The 20356-nt window shown below is 42.9% G+C and overlaps 1 protein-coding gene across 4 annotated transcripts in view; it reads right to left on the bottom strand.

Moving 5' to 3' along the window:
• VPS13B (vacuolar protein sorting 13 homolog B) overlaps positions 1 to 20356 on the bottom strand; it is a 1202086-nt gene that overhangs the window by 653758 nt on the left and 527972 nt on the right. For all 4 annotated transcript variants that reach the window (XM_068237718.1, XM_068237720.1, XM_068237719.1 and 1 more), the window contains exon 23: positions 8988 to 9222. In XM_068237718.1, coding sequence (XP_068093819.1) covers positions 8988 to 9222 — 235 coding nt within the window. The remainder of the gene's footprint in view (positions 1 to 8987; positions 9223 to 20356) is intronic.

The following is a 20356-nucleotide window of genomic DNA, read 5'->3' as shown; positions in this document are numbered from 1 at the left end:
AGTTACTAGTGATCCTTATCTACTGCCCATCAACACCCAAGGCTCATTACATCACACATTACAGGTATCACATACAGCAGGAAATAAGATTATAATCTCTTGTGTGAACTACAAGCTCACATCTGTGCACAGGACATTCCTAACAGTTCAAAAAATAAAAAGTCTATTCATGGAAAATGTGGATAGCAACAACATACTGCACATCACTTTTCAGAGTATATTCAATTATCCATGCTACTCTCTTATCACTCAAGAGAGCTCACAGGCTGAAAGTCTAATGTTCCTACCACAATTTGTGGCCAATGTGCGGTAAGGAGGGATCAGTGGGAACAGTTTTGCAAAATACTGTGTTGTAATCAATTAACCGACCAGTATGTGCTTTGGGAGAAAGAGATAATGAATGTTAAAGAAGACAGTGCCAAAGCTGCCTTGCTATACAAAAAGTAAACTATCCCAGTCAATCCTAAGAAAACACACATGGGGAAAAGATGAGAATTTCCTGGAATCTAATCTGCAGTTGACTGTAGCCATACAATGAAAGGGGGAAAAAAAGCTTTTCTATTCAGAGAGAAAGCTATGGCGAATATGGTAGATACTAAAAAAAAATCTGCCTTTACCATAACACATTAGGATAATTAAAGCCCTAGCTTGACTTTGCAAAACTTTCATTATTAGTAAAGGTGAAGAGAGAACTTTACCATTACTTACAAAAATGTCATATTGATGCTGCTGTTCCTGGAAAAATCTCTTTGAAAGCTTTTAATGCGAGCCAGAGATCTATGCGCAAAGTATGGATGTGCCAAGAGTGTGAGTTTCTCTTTTAGCATAGAGCCATCCTCTGGCCTTCCTGGAGCACATGGAGGAGGCAGGCAGGGTAAGCTCTGTGTTCAAAAGACTAGCTGGAGCCCCTCCCCAATGCTTCCTGCGTACCTCATATGGTGACTAGATAGGGGGAGGAGACTGGACAGCTGACACACTTCTTGTTCTCCTGACACACAGGAGAATTTCACATTATCCTCCTCTTCACCAAATATGAATTTACAAGAACTCTACCTAAACCAGGGCTTTAAGGCCACAAAGCAAAGTTGTGAGAGAGTGTATGTAAACAGATTGTCAGAATGCAAGAGGAAAGTCGGCACATGCAAATGCGTAGCAGTAAAAAAGCTTTATTCTTGCGGCTTCATGCGGTTAGCATAACGACACAAAGTTGATAAAAATTGTCCTACCCGTTACTCCATGTGGCTGTGGGGTGAGGTGGGAGCAGTGGGGGCCGCCTTACGACCGTTTCGCTCTCTTGAGCGTCTTCAGAGGCAATGCGCATTGCCTCTGAAGACGCTCAAGAGAGCGAAACGGTCGAACAACGGTAGGACAATTTTTATCAACTTTGTGTCGTTATGCTAACCGCATGAAGCCACAAGAATAAAGCTTTTTTTACTGCTACGAATTTGCATGTGCCGACTTTCCTCTTGCATTCTGCTTATCATGACCTGCTGTTTTCAAGCCTGAGCACGCTATTTGTAGCATGACCCGTTACTAATCCTCCAAGAGGCAACCTACTTTAGTCTCTGTGCCTGTTGATCGACAGTTGCAGTGCCGGTTCTGTGTATCTACTTAAGTGTTGTAAACAGATTGTGCTTTGAAAAATTAGGATGGGTGGACTACGATTACGAGGCTATAACTATGCCCAAGCAAGAACTCAGAGAACCAGTGCCACATACTGAGGACTGGTGTGCAAAACCCCAAAAGGTTGCAAAGAATTGGATGATTAAATGAATCCAGAGAAAAAAATGCTTTTGGGATGGGGGGAGGGGGGGTTAGATGTTAAGGAAATCCAGCTAAGACCCAAGGGAAAAAAAGTAAGTCCATTAAGTGTGCTTGACAGGGATGAGACATTAGACCCATAAGGCATGGAATGCTAACCATTTAACCACAATGAAGCCCCGGTGAAACACAAACGCAAAAAGCAAGTCTTATGGGAGAAATAACAGGGAATAGATTATGGAAACCTCTGCTATCCTTTCAGCTTTCTTCATTTTTACCTCAGAACAGGAACAAGCTTTCAAGCCGGTGGTGTCAAAATAGAACAATATACTTGCTGCAGGTCACCGACCCAGACAGGCAGAGGAAGATCATTACATAAATCAGTCCAGCAGCATTTCTGCAGCAGGAAATCAGCAAAAGCTTCCTTTTTAGACTTTCTTTAATAATCAAACAGGAGCGTGGATGGAGAGTGGATGGTCTTGGGAATTGGTCCACTTTTGCTCTCATTTTCCTAGCGCTACTCTTGCTGAGTAAGTTCCACGTTCATTTTTTTGAACTATACTTTGCATATACTGCATGCATACTACCAAAAAGGCATGTCCTAAATATCCAAGAAAGAATATAGTGCCCTTTCTGCTACAAGTCTTTAGAGGGAACCAGAAGTGAGAGGAACATGGCAGCTGACATATTTAGTTCATTTTAAACAATATCACATGCTTGGCAGCCCTATTATTCTCTGCCTCTAATACTTTTAAGGTGAATACTCACCTAACAAGGCAGGAAGATGGATCCCAGAGACGTACCCCCAATGACGAGCATTCCCCAATCCATCCTCCTGCCACTGGGTATACGCGACAGTGCATGAAGGGCGCAAACGAGAGCTCAAGTGGTACCTTGCACGGGAGTCGTTGGGGATCTTAAAAATCCGATCCACATTTAAGCTACATACACACGACGCATGGATGTCTGCAGTTGCATGGAGACAAGCAACAGTTGAAAGTCTCCAGCAACGACAGTTGTATACAAGCGACGATTATATACACGCGGCAACAACCTGTCTGCAACATAGCGGAAACTGTTGCTCAGCAACTTCTGTCGCAGGTTCAATGAACTGTCGGACGCACAAGAGTTGCTAGAGACTAGCATACACACGACCGCACCGACTTGAGACTAGCGACTGTTCCTGCAACAGCTGTTGCCGGTGATTGGCCAAGTCAAACGCCTGGCGACAGGTCTGATTAGCAACAGTTCCTTGCGCGCGCCTCATACACACGGATGACCTGTCGCCGCAACATGCGCACGCCATGTGCAGGGCCGGCCCGCTCATGAGGCGGGGTGAAACATTTGCCTCAGGCGGCAGATCTGGGGGGGCAGCACCCACCTGTCCATGGATGCTGGGTGCCGCCCGCCGAGCTGGAGGGGTAGCTGGCAGAAAGGGGGTATTGGGCCTAGCAGTGGGGAGGGGGGTCGGACCCCCCCTCCCTCGCCTGGGTCTCCCGATCTGCGCTCCTCCTCCAGCGTTAAGAAACCAGCGTGCATAAAGATGAAGAGGCAACGGGCGGGGGAATCACTCACCTCTTCCGTGTTCCATCGTGTGCTCCACTGACGTCACTTCCGGCAATGCCGCGCACTGTATTGTAAGTGGACGGCATTGCAGGAAGTGACGTCAGTGGAGCGCACGATGGAACGCGGAAGAGGTGAGTGATTCCCCCGCCCGTTGCCTCTTCATCATATGCACGCTGGTTACTTAACGCTGGAGGAGGAACGCAGATCGGGGGACCCAGGCGAGGGAGGGGGTCCGACCCCCCTCCCCACCGCTAGGCCCAACACCCCCTTTCTGTCAGCTACCCCTCCAGCTCGGTGCCCCCCCCCCCCCCCCACCCACGGCTGGGGGCGGCGATTTTTTCTAATTTTGCCTCAGGCGGCAAAAAGTCTAGGGCCGGCCCTGGCCATGTGTTTCCAGCAACAGTTGTAGCCCGTGTGTATGGGCCTTTACAGTCATTATCGCCAGGCGTCGCCAAATGTCGCTTGCTTAATCGTGCACCTGTACCCACGTCGCAACATTGCAGAAAGTATTGCTCATCATTTAATTAAAAAAAAACAAAAAAAACCGCTGGTCATCAAAATTTTTTGGGAAAAATCGCGTAGTGGGTATGAGCACATACTTTTAGCCCTAGATCCGGAACAAGAAGGCAAGCCAGATGTTTCTGACAAAAATCTGACTGGATTAGCTGCAGCATCCTTGTTTCAGGTGTGTGATTCAGACACTACTGCAGCTAAAAGAGATCAGCAGAAATGCCAGGCATCTATTGTTTAAAAGTAAATAAACATGGCAGCCTCCACATACCTCTCACTTCTGGTTCCCTGTAAAAAGTGCTCTGACTATTTTAGGATGCAGTATAAAACACAAATCTTACCAATTCGTTACTTTGGTCAAGCGGTTCGTTTCTGCAAATAAGCATTACAAAAGCAAAAATCTACAAGGTCTAGAATTTTCCTGACATTCACAGAGCAACCAAGTATGCAAGTTTTCTCATGTTAAACTCGTTACCTCTGATTTTTGCTATCATCATGCTTTATATTTGGAACTTATTATAAAAAAAAATTGTCATCTGTGGGTAATGAAATATTCCTCTTGATCAGGTCCTGCTATAAAGAATTTAGCTAAAAATAAAAGGTAAACAATGAGAATAGAAAAAGTAATTCAACTTCTGCCAACATCTGTAGGAATGTTTATTTTCCAGGGAGCTAATCCTAGTTTTTATGTCCTGGGAACCTAAAGTCGGGTAGAACAAATTTAAGGCTATGACTTTTTCATGGTTTTTCTTGGACCTATAAAGTACGTCTATCACTAGTTTAACCCAATTAAACTATTGACAGAGTTAGTTAAGGTGAAATGGGAGTTCTGAATTTACTCCTCTTTAGTGTTCACCTTGTACTGTAAAGGTCCGAACACATGACACGATTATTCCAGCAACGTGAAAACATTCTTCTGCATACAGCGATCATTTCCGCAATTTTGCACCGTGGGTACGTTTGCACGATTCTCCCGCAACAAGCCGCAGACACGACCATCTATATATATTCACACACACAAAAGCCTCAGTAACAACTGCATACTGCCAGATATGATAAGTAGGGACAAGTAAACAAGACATCTGGTTTGGAATGTCCAAGTTTACAGACACAGTTGTCTGATATATTAACCCTATTTACCATAGTCAAAACCTTTTCACTTCCAATCAGGCGCCTAGTATCAATCCCCTGTTTCTCCGCCTATATGTAGGAGTCCAGAGCACCAGGAATCCCCATTTTACTTAAATCCAAAGTCTCCCATATTCCCATTAGATCTAATGGTCTTAAAAAATCCTCTTTAAACTAGCAACAATTGTAACCATTTTTGGATATAAAAGGTAAGCTCAGCAGCAGTTTTATACTCAAAGAAATTAGAATCTTCTGTAATTTTTTTAATTTTTTTATTATTCTCCAGCCACACATCAGTTTAATTAAATATGTCCAGCGTCATAACAATAAATATATGTTTCGAGCTTGCAGCCACCTCAGCGCTGCGTAATATGTTGGAGCTTTATACATACAATAAATAAATCTCGACACAGGGCAAAGAAAGAAATGCCCCAATCTCCCTTCCACACTGTGCTTCTGTTGTGTCACGGCTCATCTTGCGTATGCACAAATTTAACTTTTAGAAACCACTACATTTCTATAGGGATTTTGTAAGCAGAATAGATTGAAATACATCATTCTGGGCACTGCTGAGTCCACTTTAAATAGTTTGTGTTAAAGTAACACTGCAGCTGCAGTCATACAGAGGTGTTACATATTTTGAATCAACGTCTATCTTATGGTAGTTTACAGTTACGCATCTCAAACTGCAACCTTAAAATATAATAAAGTATGATAAGGGTGTTTATTTCTTCTTCTATTCTTTGGGTACTTGGCAGTGGGTATGAATGGTGTGGAAGATTGGTGGTTGAGAATGTAGGTAGGATGGATGCGATTCATTAGTAGGTCAGTAATGTGGAGATCTGCCACTCTCCTAGTACCTATAGGGAACAGAGATGGGTGTAAGGGGGGGGGGGGGCAGAGATGGGTGTCGGGTGGGTTTGCCATCACCAGGCAACCGAGGTGATGTACAGTTTAGGGTTAGGATATAATATATAGTTATTGCTATCACAGAACCTTGCCTCTTCTATGAGGATTATGACTGATGTGCTCGGTTTTATATTATGGAATTTTATTTTTGGGATATTTATTGTTATTAAGAGGGGTCTATTGTTCTAAGTGTTGCTCTGATTGTAGAGATTAATCTGAAATGTTATTATCTGGTTTAAAAAAAATTTGAAAATGAAAATGCCGAATTTAACAAAAGGAGAGCACGGATTAAGTTTGTGATCCTCCAACACAGTAAAGTTCAGGGGGGTGGGGGGGATCCATCCCTGAGAGACTTGGGCAGGTCCCTTTACTTATATCAATATGGGGGTGGCCGTTTCGCATCCCTGTGAACGCTTGGTCCACAGGGTCGTGAAACGGCCGTTGCAAATCATCATAGTGCCCATCTCTGCACTGATGTGCAAGGCTCAGTGACAGGGACATATAATGCTGCTGGTGACCGTATGACTGTCAAAGATTTTGCTGGATGTTTTTGGATACACAATAAACCACATGAGGCATTGGATGGCGCCCGTCTTCTGCTTCTACAGATCATGCATTTTTTCTTCCTTCCTTTCCATGCCTGAGCACACCAATGGGTGTGAAATTGTTTCAATCTTTCTCATTTACATAAATATTTGTGAGTGCCACACTTCTTATTCAGGTGTTGGGGAGGTTGTGGGCCCTGTGGCGCCCCTTAGTCTAATAGCAATCAGTGTGTGATGGCTGGGGTGGCAGGGATGGAGGGGCGCACTTTGGCGTCTCAGCCTTGGGTGCTGGAGGACCTTGTCCTGGCTCTGCCTGCTATCTGGTGATTGTTTTCATCGGGTGTGGTGGTGGCCAACCTATAGGAAGCAATTAAGGATATCTGCATGGGAAAGCAACAGTGATTGAATGTATATAGACTGAAAACATATGGACTCTTACAACTGTTTGTATAGTGCCATCTTCTTTCTGAATGAAAAACAGCGACTACATGAGAACCCTAGGAAAACAATTGTAATTGAGTGTATATGCACTGAAAACATATGGACTCCCTTTAGTTGTTTGTGTAGCGCCACCACCAGATTGAAATACAATTAAGATATGTAATAGCCGGAGGTCCATAGTGCCATGTAGACAAAACAGCAGAGTATCGCTAAGCATGTTTTACCGAAACTCAGCTTATCGGTTTCTTGCGTCAAACCTATCAGTAGGCAGTTGGAGATGGGACCAAACCGCAAGTATTCATACAATTTTTATACACAGCAGCGAATGCAGGAACTTATTTGATTTTGGCTCTAGGAGCAAGCAGCAATATTCTATCACAATCTAACAGGTTACACATCGTTTGCATGCAAAAGACACTGACCTACTTTATCCCCATTAGGGGAACACAGCTGCCGTGTGAATGATTTATAGTGCGTGTGCTGCATGTTTAAAGGATATTGGGGAGCAGGCCTGCACCCACTCTACAAAGGTATTACATAGCAGTAGAATTATCTGATAGGAGGCCAATGTCGCATGGTTCATGGTAAACTCAGGTTTTAATTGTTGTTCTGCACGGAATGTTATTTTAATGTTGTGCATGTTTTTTGACTTCCGCATACTGGAAAAGTATCCGTGTCCAAATATTTGTGCAATAAAAGGTGTCTTGGACATAAGTAGCAGGGGTGCTGTATACCATTAATTACCACTACTTTCGTCAAACCTACCAGTGGCTAAAATTACACAGTAACTAAGCAGCTCAGGGTGACCTAAAACCACAAGGAGAGTATGAGGAATAAAAGAAACCAAAAAGCCCTCCTACTAAAAAGCAATGCTTAGGTTGGCTTGCCTTCTTAAATGGAAGGTTAAGGGACTATCCCAAAAAAACAAAAATCCCCATCCACTTACCTGGGGCTTCCTCCACCCCGTGGCAGGCAGGAAGTGCCCTCGGCGCCGCTGCACAGGCTCCCGGTGGTCTCCGATGGTCTCCGGTGGCGCGCCCGACCTGGCCAGGTCGGCGGCCAGGTTGGGCTACTTGTGCGCTCCAAAATGCACCTCACGGCGGCGCACTGACGTCATCGGACATCCTCCGGGCTGTATTGCGCAGGCACAGTAGTTCTGAGCCTGCGCAGTACAGACCGGAGGACGTCCGATGACGTCAGCATGCCGCCGTGGGGCGCATTTTGGAGTGTACAAGAAGCCCGACCTGGCCGCCGGCCTGGCCAGGTCGGGCTCGCCACCGGAGACCATCGGGAGCCTGCGGAGCGGCGCCGAGGGCACCTCCTGCCTGCCACGGGCTGGAGGAAGCCCCAGGTAAGTGGATGGGGATTTTTATTTTTTTGGGATAGTCCCTTAACCTTCCATTTAAAACAGAAGGAATTTACAATAATTCAGCTATTTTTCGGACTATAAGACGCACCTGACCATAAGACGCATCTAAGTTGAGAGGACAAAAACCAAGAGGAAAAAAATAGATACTAAACGTGGTGCATCCATGATGAAGGGGCATCTTGTGGATTATGCCCTCTTTATACCTCATGCCCCCTTGCACCTCTCCCTGTGTCGTCCTCTGTCCCCCTCTATATCCTCCTCTATGCTTCTTTGTGTCCCCGGGTCCTCCGTTTGTCCCCGTTTCCGACTCTGCATGGGCACAGTACAGGGAGTTCCCGACATTGCGGCAGGTTGGAGGTTTGTATTGGCAGGCGTTCACAAGTGAAGAAGTCCCTGCATTTGGACTATAAGATGCAATTACTTCCCCCCCCCCCCCCCCCCCACACACACACACTTTTGGGGGAGCAAAAGTGAGTCTTATGGTCCAAAAAATACAGTAACTTAAAGCTGAATTACTGTAAATTCCTTCTGTTTTAAGAAGGCAAACCAACCTAAAATCACACACACACCGGTTTCTGAGTTTTCACTCACAACCCAAAAACATACTGACAATGTGGTCCTACTGTGGGTACGTTTATGTAGGGACATTCAGCTGAGCTCTTTTGCAGATAATTGTACACGGTCCTACAGATACAGTGTTGTGTAATACGTTTGGGCAATAGTAACCAAAACAAGCGAATAAGGAAAAAGCATCTTACCTTCTTCCACTATAGGTCTAGGGACCAAGAATGGGATCTCCTGAATTGGCTCCATGTATTTGTGTCCAGCACTCATAATCTTAATTTGTGGCAAGCAGACAACAAGTGTCCCCGGCATGGAGGTCTGGCCATGGTACCAGCTCCGCACTGTCCCTGGAATGTCATTGGACACAATAGTGCTTGGCGATGGCAGACTGTCTCTGGGAAAGAAGACACAACAGGACTGGACCTCCACCTAAAACATGAACAGAACAAAGATGAATTTACAACAACAACTTAGACAACAAAAGACTAAAGCTCTGACAGATGCAACTGCCATAGCGCAGGTAGACATAATTTGAATGAGAAAACGTTTTCACATATCAGAAATGCTTATGGCTACTGAGCATTGTCCACTATGTTTTGTTGTTGTTGTACTATATGCATATGTTGGCTATACATCTGGAGCAATCTGAACCTGGGATGACTGTGTATAGCAAAACTTTATATAAAAACAACCTTAAAATATGGACAATATCGCTGAAACCTAAAATGCTCTCTCCCTGTGAAGTGGTTACCCAACTGCTGGATCCTCTGGAGGAGAGAAGGTGTTAAGCTGACTGGGAAGGACACACAGAGTGCTGGGTTAAGGAAAAATACTTTTGAAAATGATTGAACATCACTCAAAGGTCCAGGGTAGGTGAAGTTAATGACGTTAAAGTGGTATGGACATCAGCGTTTCCTCTTGTTCAAAAAGATTATTTACAGCATAAAATTTACTGCCACAAAAAAAATTGTAGAAGCGCAGCATTCAAACAGTTAAACACAGAACTTTGGAAAGCTCCTTGCTTCAGTGGAAAGCTGCCTGCCACATCCAAAGAGGCGATAACATTATCTTTTGTTTACATTCCTTTGTCAGATACATTTAGTAAACATTAGCAAACTGCCAGAACTGAGCTGTGAAGCAGAAAGAGAAGGGAAGTGATCACTAGATTTTAATATATAAATATTGCAGCTATGCAAGAAAATGCAATGGCAGCTTTCAGAGCAGATACACTGTACTTCGGGAATTTGTAATTTATAAACAGACAATATTACTTTTGCACAAAAGCAAATATGATAACTGTATGAGTAATAAAAAGTAAGAAAATGCTACACTACATGGAGGGAAAAAACAAAACATAGACAGAAGACAAATGTCCGGCACTGCATAACAAATTGTGTGGTGGATGCAGGCCACTAATATGCAATCAAAGTCACAGCACAACCCGATTGTGCCAAAATCTTTCACACCTACTGTATATACAAAAATGAATCGTCCTACAATAATGCATCATGCCAGCAGTAAATCAATGATAAATTTAAGAATTTCAATCCAGGTGAATTAAGATTTTACTACAGACAAAAACTGTCTAAATAATCATAAATTAAAATTTTAATGAAAAAGCTATTTTATTCAGTAATTACAAAACTATAGTCAGATGAGGATATTTTACAGTGCTAACAACCAATCAGAAATGGCCATCTTACAATATGTTTTACAGGTATTCACAAGAGAAACTCTGCATTACAGAAACAGGAATAGAGATTTGAAAAAGGAATTGCAAAGCAAACAAAATATGTGGAGCTGGACGAGAAGTGGAAAACAGAAAGCTCCATGTAAACGATGACTGGAATCTGCTCAAATCCCACACATAAAACATGCCATGTTTTCATTTCACATTCCCAGCTATGAAGCGTCCGACGCTTGTGCTCAACAAAACGGGTCCAGGAGTAACAGCCATGTGTGTATAATGAAAGGATCTATCCACCTTTCCACAAGTAGGGCCAAGGAAATAGGACTGCTCTGCCACTCGCCTTGGCACATTGGGTGAGAAAATCCTCTTGTTTGCAGGTCATTACCTTTATACCAGAGCAAGCCAGCTACTGCCGTCCCCAAACGCCAATATACCGAGCCGATGATAACTTGTATTCAAAGGGGGGCCATGTACTCACATAGTAAAATGATGCCATGTACAGGACTATAGAAGAGAATATTACATAATCCTAAAATCAGTTACATTCCTAGTACATTGGACGTTAAAGCGGAACTATAACATATTTCAGAATGCAGTAAATTATTTAGGATTTCTACTGTTATGTTAAATAGCCTGGTTTCAGCATCAGAAACACTGCCTATAGCTATATATTGCTGTGTATGCCCCCCTCCCTTTCAGCTGAGGCGTTGCCTAGGCTGTTTATTATGTGGAATCATGCCCCCAAACCCCGAGCATTCTGGGAGATCAGAGATCCTTTTTACTGGCTTGAAGGAAAACTGTAGTGAGAGGTATACAGAGCTGCCATATTTATTTCTTTTTAAACAATCACAGTTGCCTGGCTGTGTCCTGTTGATCCTCTGCCTCTAATACTTTTAGCCATACACCCTGAACATGCATGCAGCAGATCAGGAGTCTCTGACATTATTGTCAGATCTGACAAGATTAGCTGCATGCTTGTTCCTGGTGTTATTCAGTCCCTGCTGCAAGCAAATAGATCAGCAGGGATGCTAGGCAACTGGTATTGTTTGAAAGGAAATAAATATGGCAGCCTCCATATACCGTTCACTACAGTTGTCCTTTAAAAACTGAGTAAGGGCCCATTTTCACCAGGCCTGATTGTGTGGATCCGGAATCTCAGCCTACTGAAATCAATTGGCAGCTTCCGAATTTGCTTGCGAGAAAAATTTCTGAAGCACTGCTTCAGAATTCTGGACACCGAGTCTCACTCCCCATAGCTGGATGCGTAATCACGGTGCACAAGTGGTGGATGGCCGGCACATGTGGAAACGGGCTTTAAATGAACATTCCGGAGAGATCACCTGCCAGTACTAAAGATGTTACCATCTGTGATAAATTTCAGAAAGAAAATCAGGAAGAGGAAAGATTTAACAAAGGGCAACTTCATCATTTATAAATGAATATTGTAAAAAAAAATAAAAAAAAAATTATTATGTTATTTTGACTACAGCCCCTCATTACATAACAGTCACCAATATAACAAGAAATCCCAGGCTCAATCTGGCAGCATATACAGCTATAGTAATTTACAGTGAGAGCCGCTTACATCCATTCAAAGCCCATCTTCATGTGCAAACCTAAATAAAACATTTGATAGTTCTGTAAAGCAGCGAGCCTTTTGGATTTTTTTTTAGTGTTTATAAAAGTGAACAGGGGACTATACCATGACTTGCACAATGAATCATTTGCACTCAAAACACATCCTCACAAAAGATGGAACACTGACAGTAATAAAAGCATAGGTGATTGATCGAGAAATTCATAATAGACAGAGCGATGTTTTGGAAGCCAGATGTAAATGAATAAGCATTTTTGCTGGTCTATTGCTTGGTCAGCACCTTTGTCTGATGAGTGGATATCTTGCATGTGTGTGCCGGAGGTGAAAAACTGCACCATGGCATGGAGTGAAGGTGGAGGCTTACACATGACTCAAACAATATCACCCTATGTTCTGTTTATGTAAAACAGGAGCAAAAACTGGCACTAAATGCGGCAGGGATGGCTACCAGGTCACACTGGGCTTACCTGCAGCGTGCTCCCAGGCAGTGCAAAGTCCAAGTCAATCAAGGAAGAGAGAAGGGCACTGCTGGTATAAAAATGCCCTTTATTGTGACCGGGTCGACACACAGGTTACAGCAGTGGGGGGAGGAAAGTTGTCTGACAGCTGTTTCGCAAGGGTTAACCTTGCTTCATCAGAGTTCATATGTTCTGTTTATGCTTTTGTTTGTCTCCGGAAATCTGAGCCGACGTTTGGGCCTGAGAATTGGGATTGAAAGAGGGCTGGGCATTCTGGATGAACAACTGAAAAACTGTATGAACATGTATTGTGACTGTTGAGTACTGTCAATAATGACTGGCATTCATACTACATGCAAATGGTTATTGGACAATCAAAACTGAATGTGTGTAGGCACATAAACAGCCTGTGTTAAGAGCATGATTATATTACCAACATTTTTAACATAACTTTCCTTTTGTGCGTGTGTGTGTGTGTGTGTGTGGGGGGGGGGGGGGGGCGCAAGCTCTATATGTTGTAGGGATTTTTAGAAAACATTATTTCAATTCATATACTTTGTCACAATTTGCTGTCAGTCAATGGATATGTGCAGGTGCAGTTCTGTGCAGTTTATTAGTTTGTGGGATGTCTGTACACCACACAGTTTGCTGCTGTCATGGCTGCAAGAAAATACGCATTTATGTTTTTGCCATTTTGATATATCCTTGGCTTTCTGCAAAGTGTAATGGAAAGATCAGTTTAACAACATGAACTTACAAAAACGCTTGTACAGTCCTGGTCTATGATTATTGCAATTTTATATCGAAGGTAGAATTTCTTTTTAAAGGGCTATGTCAAACGAAAACTTTCTCTGCAGTAGCCAAAGCGGAGCTTTACAATTATCGTGTACAATTTCGTAAATACATTATTTAATTATAAACGTCAAAAAACTATCAAAAAATGCAATGACGTGTAAAAATGTGGAGTAATAGCATAATATATGGTATGCGTACAACTGACAAGTTTGTGGATAGTTATTGGCTTTTGTAATTGCCTTAATTTGTAAAATGTATTTTTGACTAATTGGGAATATTTAAGTAGGACTAGGTGCCTATTCACAACGAAAATAGCGGCTTTGATGCTTTATGGAACTGGAGTCGAGATGTTTTTGAGGTTTGGGAATGTTAAACTTTGTTTCCAGGCTTGTAATTGTGGTTGAGATCTCCTATAAGATTGTGGCTTACATTTCCTTCCACAACACGAGATGCAGGGCTTAGCTGGGAAGAGGGTTAATCAACAAGCTCCACAATTCGGGAAGCTGTCACTTTCCAACGCAGTTCACAATATGCAGCCGCGGAGAGCTGACTTACATGGGAAAGGATCATATAAGATTGCTGCGTTTACAAGCAAAATACAGGTGTGACTTTTCTTTTAAATCAATAAACCATAAATTAAATCAATAACCATAGTGATTTAGGGAGCTTAGTGTGGGCTATCTTTGTTCATATACTGGGCAAAACTATAAACGCAACACTTTGTTTTGCTTCCATTTTGCATGAGCTGAACTCAGAGATCTAAAACATTTTCTACATACACCGCTTACTCTCAAATATTATTGACAAATCTGTCTGAATCGGTGTTAGTGAGCCCTTCTCCTTTGCCAAGATAACCCATCCCACCTCACGGTTGTGGCACATCAAGGTGCTGATTATACAGCATGAATATTACACAGGTGTGCCTTAAAGTGGATCCGAGGTGAACTTTTACTCATTGCATAATTGTGTTCCTTTCCTATTGTTTATAGGGCATTCCTCAAGCTAAATACTTTTTTGTTTTTGTTTTAATACTCTAATTCCCTATAAACTAAATAAACTAGGCCCACAGGTTTTCAGAGAGCCTTGGCAGTAGCAAGGGCTCATGGGAGCTCAGTCTGGGCAGGGGGAGGAGGAGGTGTTACTAGCCATTGATTTCAGAGGCAGAGGGGAGGAGGGGTGATTAGGTTTTTTTTTCAAAGTCTGAGTGCTGATGGTGCAGATAAGCCTGCCTCTGTGTAATGTTTACAAACAACATGGCTGCTGTCATTGTATCACAGGAATAAATAATAATTTTCTATTAAATCTGTTTGCAGCTAGATTTGCTGTGTAAACTATCTAAACTTTAGATAAGATATATAGACAAGTTACTTGTTATAGTTTGTTTTTCATCTCGGATTCGCTTTAAACAGACGGCTTAGGACGGTGGCAATGGAGCGATCAATGCAGATGGAGCTGGAGGAAGCCCCAGGTATGTACAAATATATTTTAATTTGGCTCTTTCGCCAGTGCTGGGTCCAGTCACTTCGGCCAGTCAGGGCCAGTTGACAAAAGCGCAGTGCGTAAGGAAGGTGCCGGGGAGACGGAGGGAGTCATTGCGCAAGGGTAAAACTGTCTGCGACTGGCGAAGTTCCGAGATCCGATACAGACGATAGAGATGGCTGAGGATGGCGGGCGTGGCAGCGATCCATGCGAATTGGGCTGGAGGAAGCCCCAGGTATGTATCAATCTATTTTAAATCGCCTCTAAGTCTCTTCACATACACACGCTCAAAAAAAGTCTTTTAAATGCACAATTATCAAACATGTCCGGTGAGTATGCTGGCCATGCAAGAACTGGGATGTTTTCAGCTTCCAGGAATTGTGTACAGATCTTTGCACCATGGGGCCGCGCATTATCATGCTGCAACAGGTAGTGATGGTATATAGAACACCAATGGGCCTCAAATTTAGACAGGATTAAGAACAATATTTGAGAGCAATGGGTCCTTTATGCATGTAGAAAATGTTTCAGATCTTCAAGTTCAGCTCATGCAAAATGGGAGCAAAACTGAAAGTGTTGCATTTACATTTTTGCTCAGTGTAAAATGCAGAAGCGCCAAACGGAATGCACCTTAACTACACTATTTGCAGTACTTAAAGAGAACCCGAGGTGGTTCTTGGGGGAGCAGATGGAACACAGGCATGTTCTCTGCCTCATGATATGCCTCTGTGTCCCCACACCGCCAATCCCTGCCCGCTCACCACCGCGCTATAGCCCCCCCAAGATTAGCGACAATATCTGTTGCTATCTCTGAGGTAAACAGAGACGATTCCCTGTTCAAAAACACCTGCCAGGGGCGTTCCTACAAGGTTTTCAGAGCTGCCATTGGGCAGCTCTCTCTACCTGACCATGCCTCCTGCACACTATGACAGACACACAGTCTCTCCTTGCAGCATCAAGACCCAGAGGTCACAAAAGTGAAAGTGGGCCATGGCAGCCCACAGGAGCGTCGTTTTTTGCGGCTACATGATCCGCCCAGCCCTCGGATCAGGTAGCCTATTTTTTTTTTCATTTTATGAGCCCAGCTCGGGCTCTCTTTAAAGGACACCTGACAGGAAGCAAAGAGCTCCTCTCACCCACCACACTATTTACCAGTCATGATTATGAACAGTTGGGGGGAAAGAGGTGTGTTAGCTTAACATTATTTCGCTTACTCGAAGTGCTGGAACCCACAAGAGCAGTTTAGTGAGCATTTCTGGAGCGATTCAAAACGCTAGCGTTTTGCCAAAACGCTCAGCTAATGTTAATGGATGGGGCAACTTCCACGGGAGCGTTTGCGATTCCTCAAATCGCAAACGCAGGACATGCAGCATTTTGGGAGCGTTAGCACTTCAATGTAAAGTATTTAAACGCTGGCTTAATCGCTCATTAAAACCTGCATGGAGCGATTTTGCTAGCGTTTTAACCTTACCACACACTGTAACAAAATTAAAAATAATTGAAAGGACCAATCAGACTAAAATGCTAATCGCTACACAATCGCTGGCAAATTGATACGCTTTGTAAAATCACTTCCTAAAACGCTCATGAAACCGCTGACAAACTGCTTGTACAAAATGCTAGCGTTTGCGATTAGTGATAGCGTTTTGCAGTGGGTTCCAGGCCTTATAGATGGCTGTGGAGAACATTAACCGGCTTTATAGGACATGATCAAAAGAGGCAAGAAATATTTACCACAGTATCCAATGGAGACCTCTGACAAACTCAGTCCTAACAAAAAACGTTAAAATGTCCCCATTATTGTAAAATCAGCATGGTATTCCTCGTTATAAATAATCGGAAAACCTGGCAAACACAACCTAAATATGCATCTCCAATTAAACAATTCTGTGGTTTCTTGCTTAGAGAACCTGACAAGAATTCATTGCAGGAAAATAGAGGAATTCTGGAAAAATAAATATATTGTTTCACAAAGTCTCTGTTTGTATCTGGTGTTAGTGCTATTTGAGTCATGCGTTGAAGTTAATTACGCCTTTGATAAGTAGTTTATTGATCCAAGGTTGCAGGACGGACTTTATTTATCCTGGACCATGTATTGTTCCAGATGTAACGCATTTAGATTTTCCTAAAGAACCCTGCTAGAATTAGTCACTGTGTAAAGGTTTCAAGGTTTGTTCATCTGACATCCCCAACCATTTTCTGGTTCATTAGGAGCAGGTCACAGGCAGCCTGCACTGTGCTATCCTTACGGTGCTCATTTACAGGGAAATGGTCACCCCTACAGTATGGCGGCAAGGAGAAAATAATCCTTCTAAATTCTGCTTGGAAGAATACAAAAAATGAAAACCGAGAGCCCAATATAGTGTAGTATGTCACGATAAAGAATATATGACAAAACGATTATAAGTATTATACTCACAAATCTGGGTTACCACAAAGGCAACCACTGGATGTGCAGGTGGGGAGAATTATGACCTGACCCCACTCAGGTATTAAAGAGAATCTGTATTGTTAAAATCGCACAAAAGTAAACATACCAGTGCGTTAGGGGACATCTCCTATTACCCTCTGTCACAATTTCGCCGCTCCTCGCCGCATTAAAAGTGGTTAAAAACTGTTTTAAAAAGTTTGTTTATAAACAAACAAAATGGCCACCAAAACAGGAAGTAGGTTGATGTACAGTATGTCCACACATAGAAAATACATTCATACACAAGCAGGCTGTATACACCCTTCCTTTTGAATCTCAAGAGATCATTTGTGTGTTTCTTTCCCCTTGCAGCTATCTTCCACTGAAGTGTCAGGCTGTTTCTTCCTGCAGAGTGCAGATAGCTCTGCCTGTATGTAATTCCTCAGTATGTGAAAGCCCAGCTAGCTCAGAGGAGGATTTATCTAGCTTGTAAAAGATAAGAGACGAGAGAAGCTGTCCTAATCTAAATACACAGGCAGTGTGCAGAGAGGGGCCTGGAGGGGGGAGATGCATCACAGAACCACAACACTGAAGAACTTGGCAGCCTTCCAGACACAGGCTGACAAGTCTGACAAGAGAGAGATAAGTTGATTTATTACAGAGATGGTGATAGTAGAACGTGCTGCAGTAAGCCAGAACACATTAAAATAGCTTTTGGAACTTGTAGGATGATAAAAAACAGGATGCAATTTTTGTTACGGAGTCTCTTTAAGAAGTCGCTCTCTGTAGATAGGAGAAATGGGAATGCACCCCTCCACCAAGGGTGGACTAGATCAATACATAAACGGTAGTGACAGAGGCGCCAAATTACAATAAAACAATTAAAATCCGTTTAAAAGGAGGGGGGTTGGTGGTTACCACCCTCAGGTATATAATGACCAGCCAATGAGTCGTTATATATAGACAATAAAATGTATTATGAACTCTCCAGGCAATTACTACAGCAGGTACCCCCTTTATGAAAAATGGTGTTTTCTGAGTACCACCCATTATTAATGTCATTATTTCAAGGAGCTCTTGACACAAATAAATGTTTTAGGAGTACTCCATATTTGTATATACATGTTTTTAAAACATTACTTGATGTTCTTAATTAAGGCAAAATACTGATTTGGGCTCATTTATGCACAGTTTATAAATTTTTAACATCCAAACACACTGGAACAGATTAACGATGACTAGTCTGATTAAACCCCAAAATTAGACTATGTACCCCTAGGTGTACGTATGGGGCGGGGGGTACAAGGGGGTACACATGCCAAATGTTAGGTTCCAGAGGAGCGAAACACATCTTTCCTGAAAATGTGACTTAATAAATCAGATATTCAGTTCTTCATACATGTGGGCAATCTTGCCTTGATATGTATTTGTTTCACAAAGGTTGGCTTAGAGATACATCTTCGCTTAATGCTGTAAAGTGCCCTGATAACTGCTGGGTCTATTATCAGGCGTAACCTGTGATGAACCATGTTCAGATACCACTGCTCCGGGATACTATAGTCTGCCCCCCTCCCTCCCAACCCCCAAGGCAGGACACGCAGCAAGAGCAATCAGAGTAGGCGTGACTATGCCGCCAGCTTGTTTCGCTTTTGCGACTCGGAGTCAGCGGGCCGCCATGCATACTTTTGCACGCATTCCCGCTGGTGCAGGAAGCTATCATGGACATTAACACGTACATTTGTATGCATTGCAGGTGCAACGTGTATATTTTTATGTGTTGCACTTGCAACATGTAGAAATGTATGTGTTACTGTCCATGAAAGCTTCCTGAACTAGCGGGATGGCATGCAAAGGTACGCGTGGTATCCTGCCGACTCAGAGTGGGCAAAAACGAAACTAGCCGGCCGTTTGGGACCAGAGGAGCAGTGAGAGACTATGAGGGAGCAGGATGGCTGCAGGGGGCTGGTAGATTCCCCAGGTAAGGGAAACTTTTTTTTTTTTGACAGTTTTGGGATCAGGTGTACTTTAATGGGAGTCTGAAGCAGATTTATAATAAAAAAAAAAACTCTCGGTAAGGCTCTGGGTCCTATAGAGCCTTCTGTTCTCCTCCCGGGTCCCACGTTCCCCCGCAGGCTCCCCTGTTAGCAGTCTAGGACTGTTTAGTTGTTGACTGCTCTCTTCCGCGCTGGGTGGGCTACGGCAGTCTCCGGAAGCACTTGGGCTCATTCACTTTTTTACTTTACTGAATAGTTTAATAAACTTTCCTCTTTTCTTTGCCATTCTCTCTCCTTCTTAAAGTGGTCCTGAACTCTTGCAGAGAACAGGAGGAAACCATAGAGAAAGGCACCTTGTATGTACTTAGAGAGTTTAGCCTGTCAAGCTGCCCCTCATTTGCGACTAAGCACAAATGCAATTTTATCTCTCAGCTGTGTCAAGTGGCTGTCTCGGCAGAGCAGCTAATTTGTAAACACACAAATATGCCATTCACTTTTTCACCTTAGTTTTCTCCTAGGAGATAATTTTTCATCTTTGATTTAAAATAACTTTTTAGCACTCTGCAATGGAAAAAGTACCAAAATAGGTGATAAAGTACAGTCAAAATTATGTTGAGTATTTGTTTGCTTGCTGGTGGTTTAAAAGGCACTTTATTTACAAGTTGTGAAAATATCACCTAGGGGAAAAAACTCAGGTGAAAAAGTGAATTGCATATGGGCCAGGATGTTAACCCTGTGCCTGCTTCCATGAAAGCAGGAAGTAGACACACTGCAGATATATTACAAGATTTGTATCAGCTGTAACAAAATGTGTTTCTTTAAAGGTTATTATGCTGTTGCTTATCTTTCATAGCAGAGAGGAAGTTCTGAGTTCAGGTCCGCTTTAGCACCCTTCTGTAACCTTCCGTTTGTTATCATGCCGGCAGCTCCGGAGCAATACCAAACATCCTGCTTGTTTTGCCGCATGTGTTATCTTTTGTGAATAGCTATTCATGGGGTATTTACCTCACATCTAACCTAATATAACAGCAGGTGTCTGAGTCCACCTGCGACCATGTGTGCTGTAATTACAACCTAGCACCCGTTAATAAACAAACGGGCCTAATGCCTAGTGTTTGATACAATACAATACAATACCAT

The sequence above is a fragment of the Hyperolius riggenbachi genome, chromosome 5, assembly GCF_040937935.1.
Source record: "Hyperolius riggenbachi isolate aHypRig1 chromosome 5, aHypRig1.pri, whole genome shotgun sequence".
In the NCBI taxonomy this organism is placed as follows: Eukaryota; Metazoa; Chordata; class Amphibia; order Anura; family Hyperoliidae; genus Hyperolius; species Hyperolius riggenbachi.
Note: the sequence above shows the minus strand (reverse complement) of the source record. Positions and strands in the feature narration are given on the sequence as shown.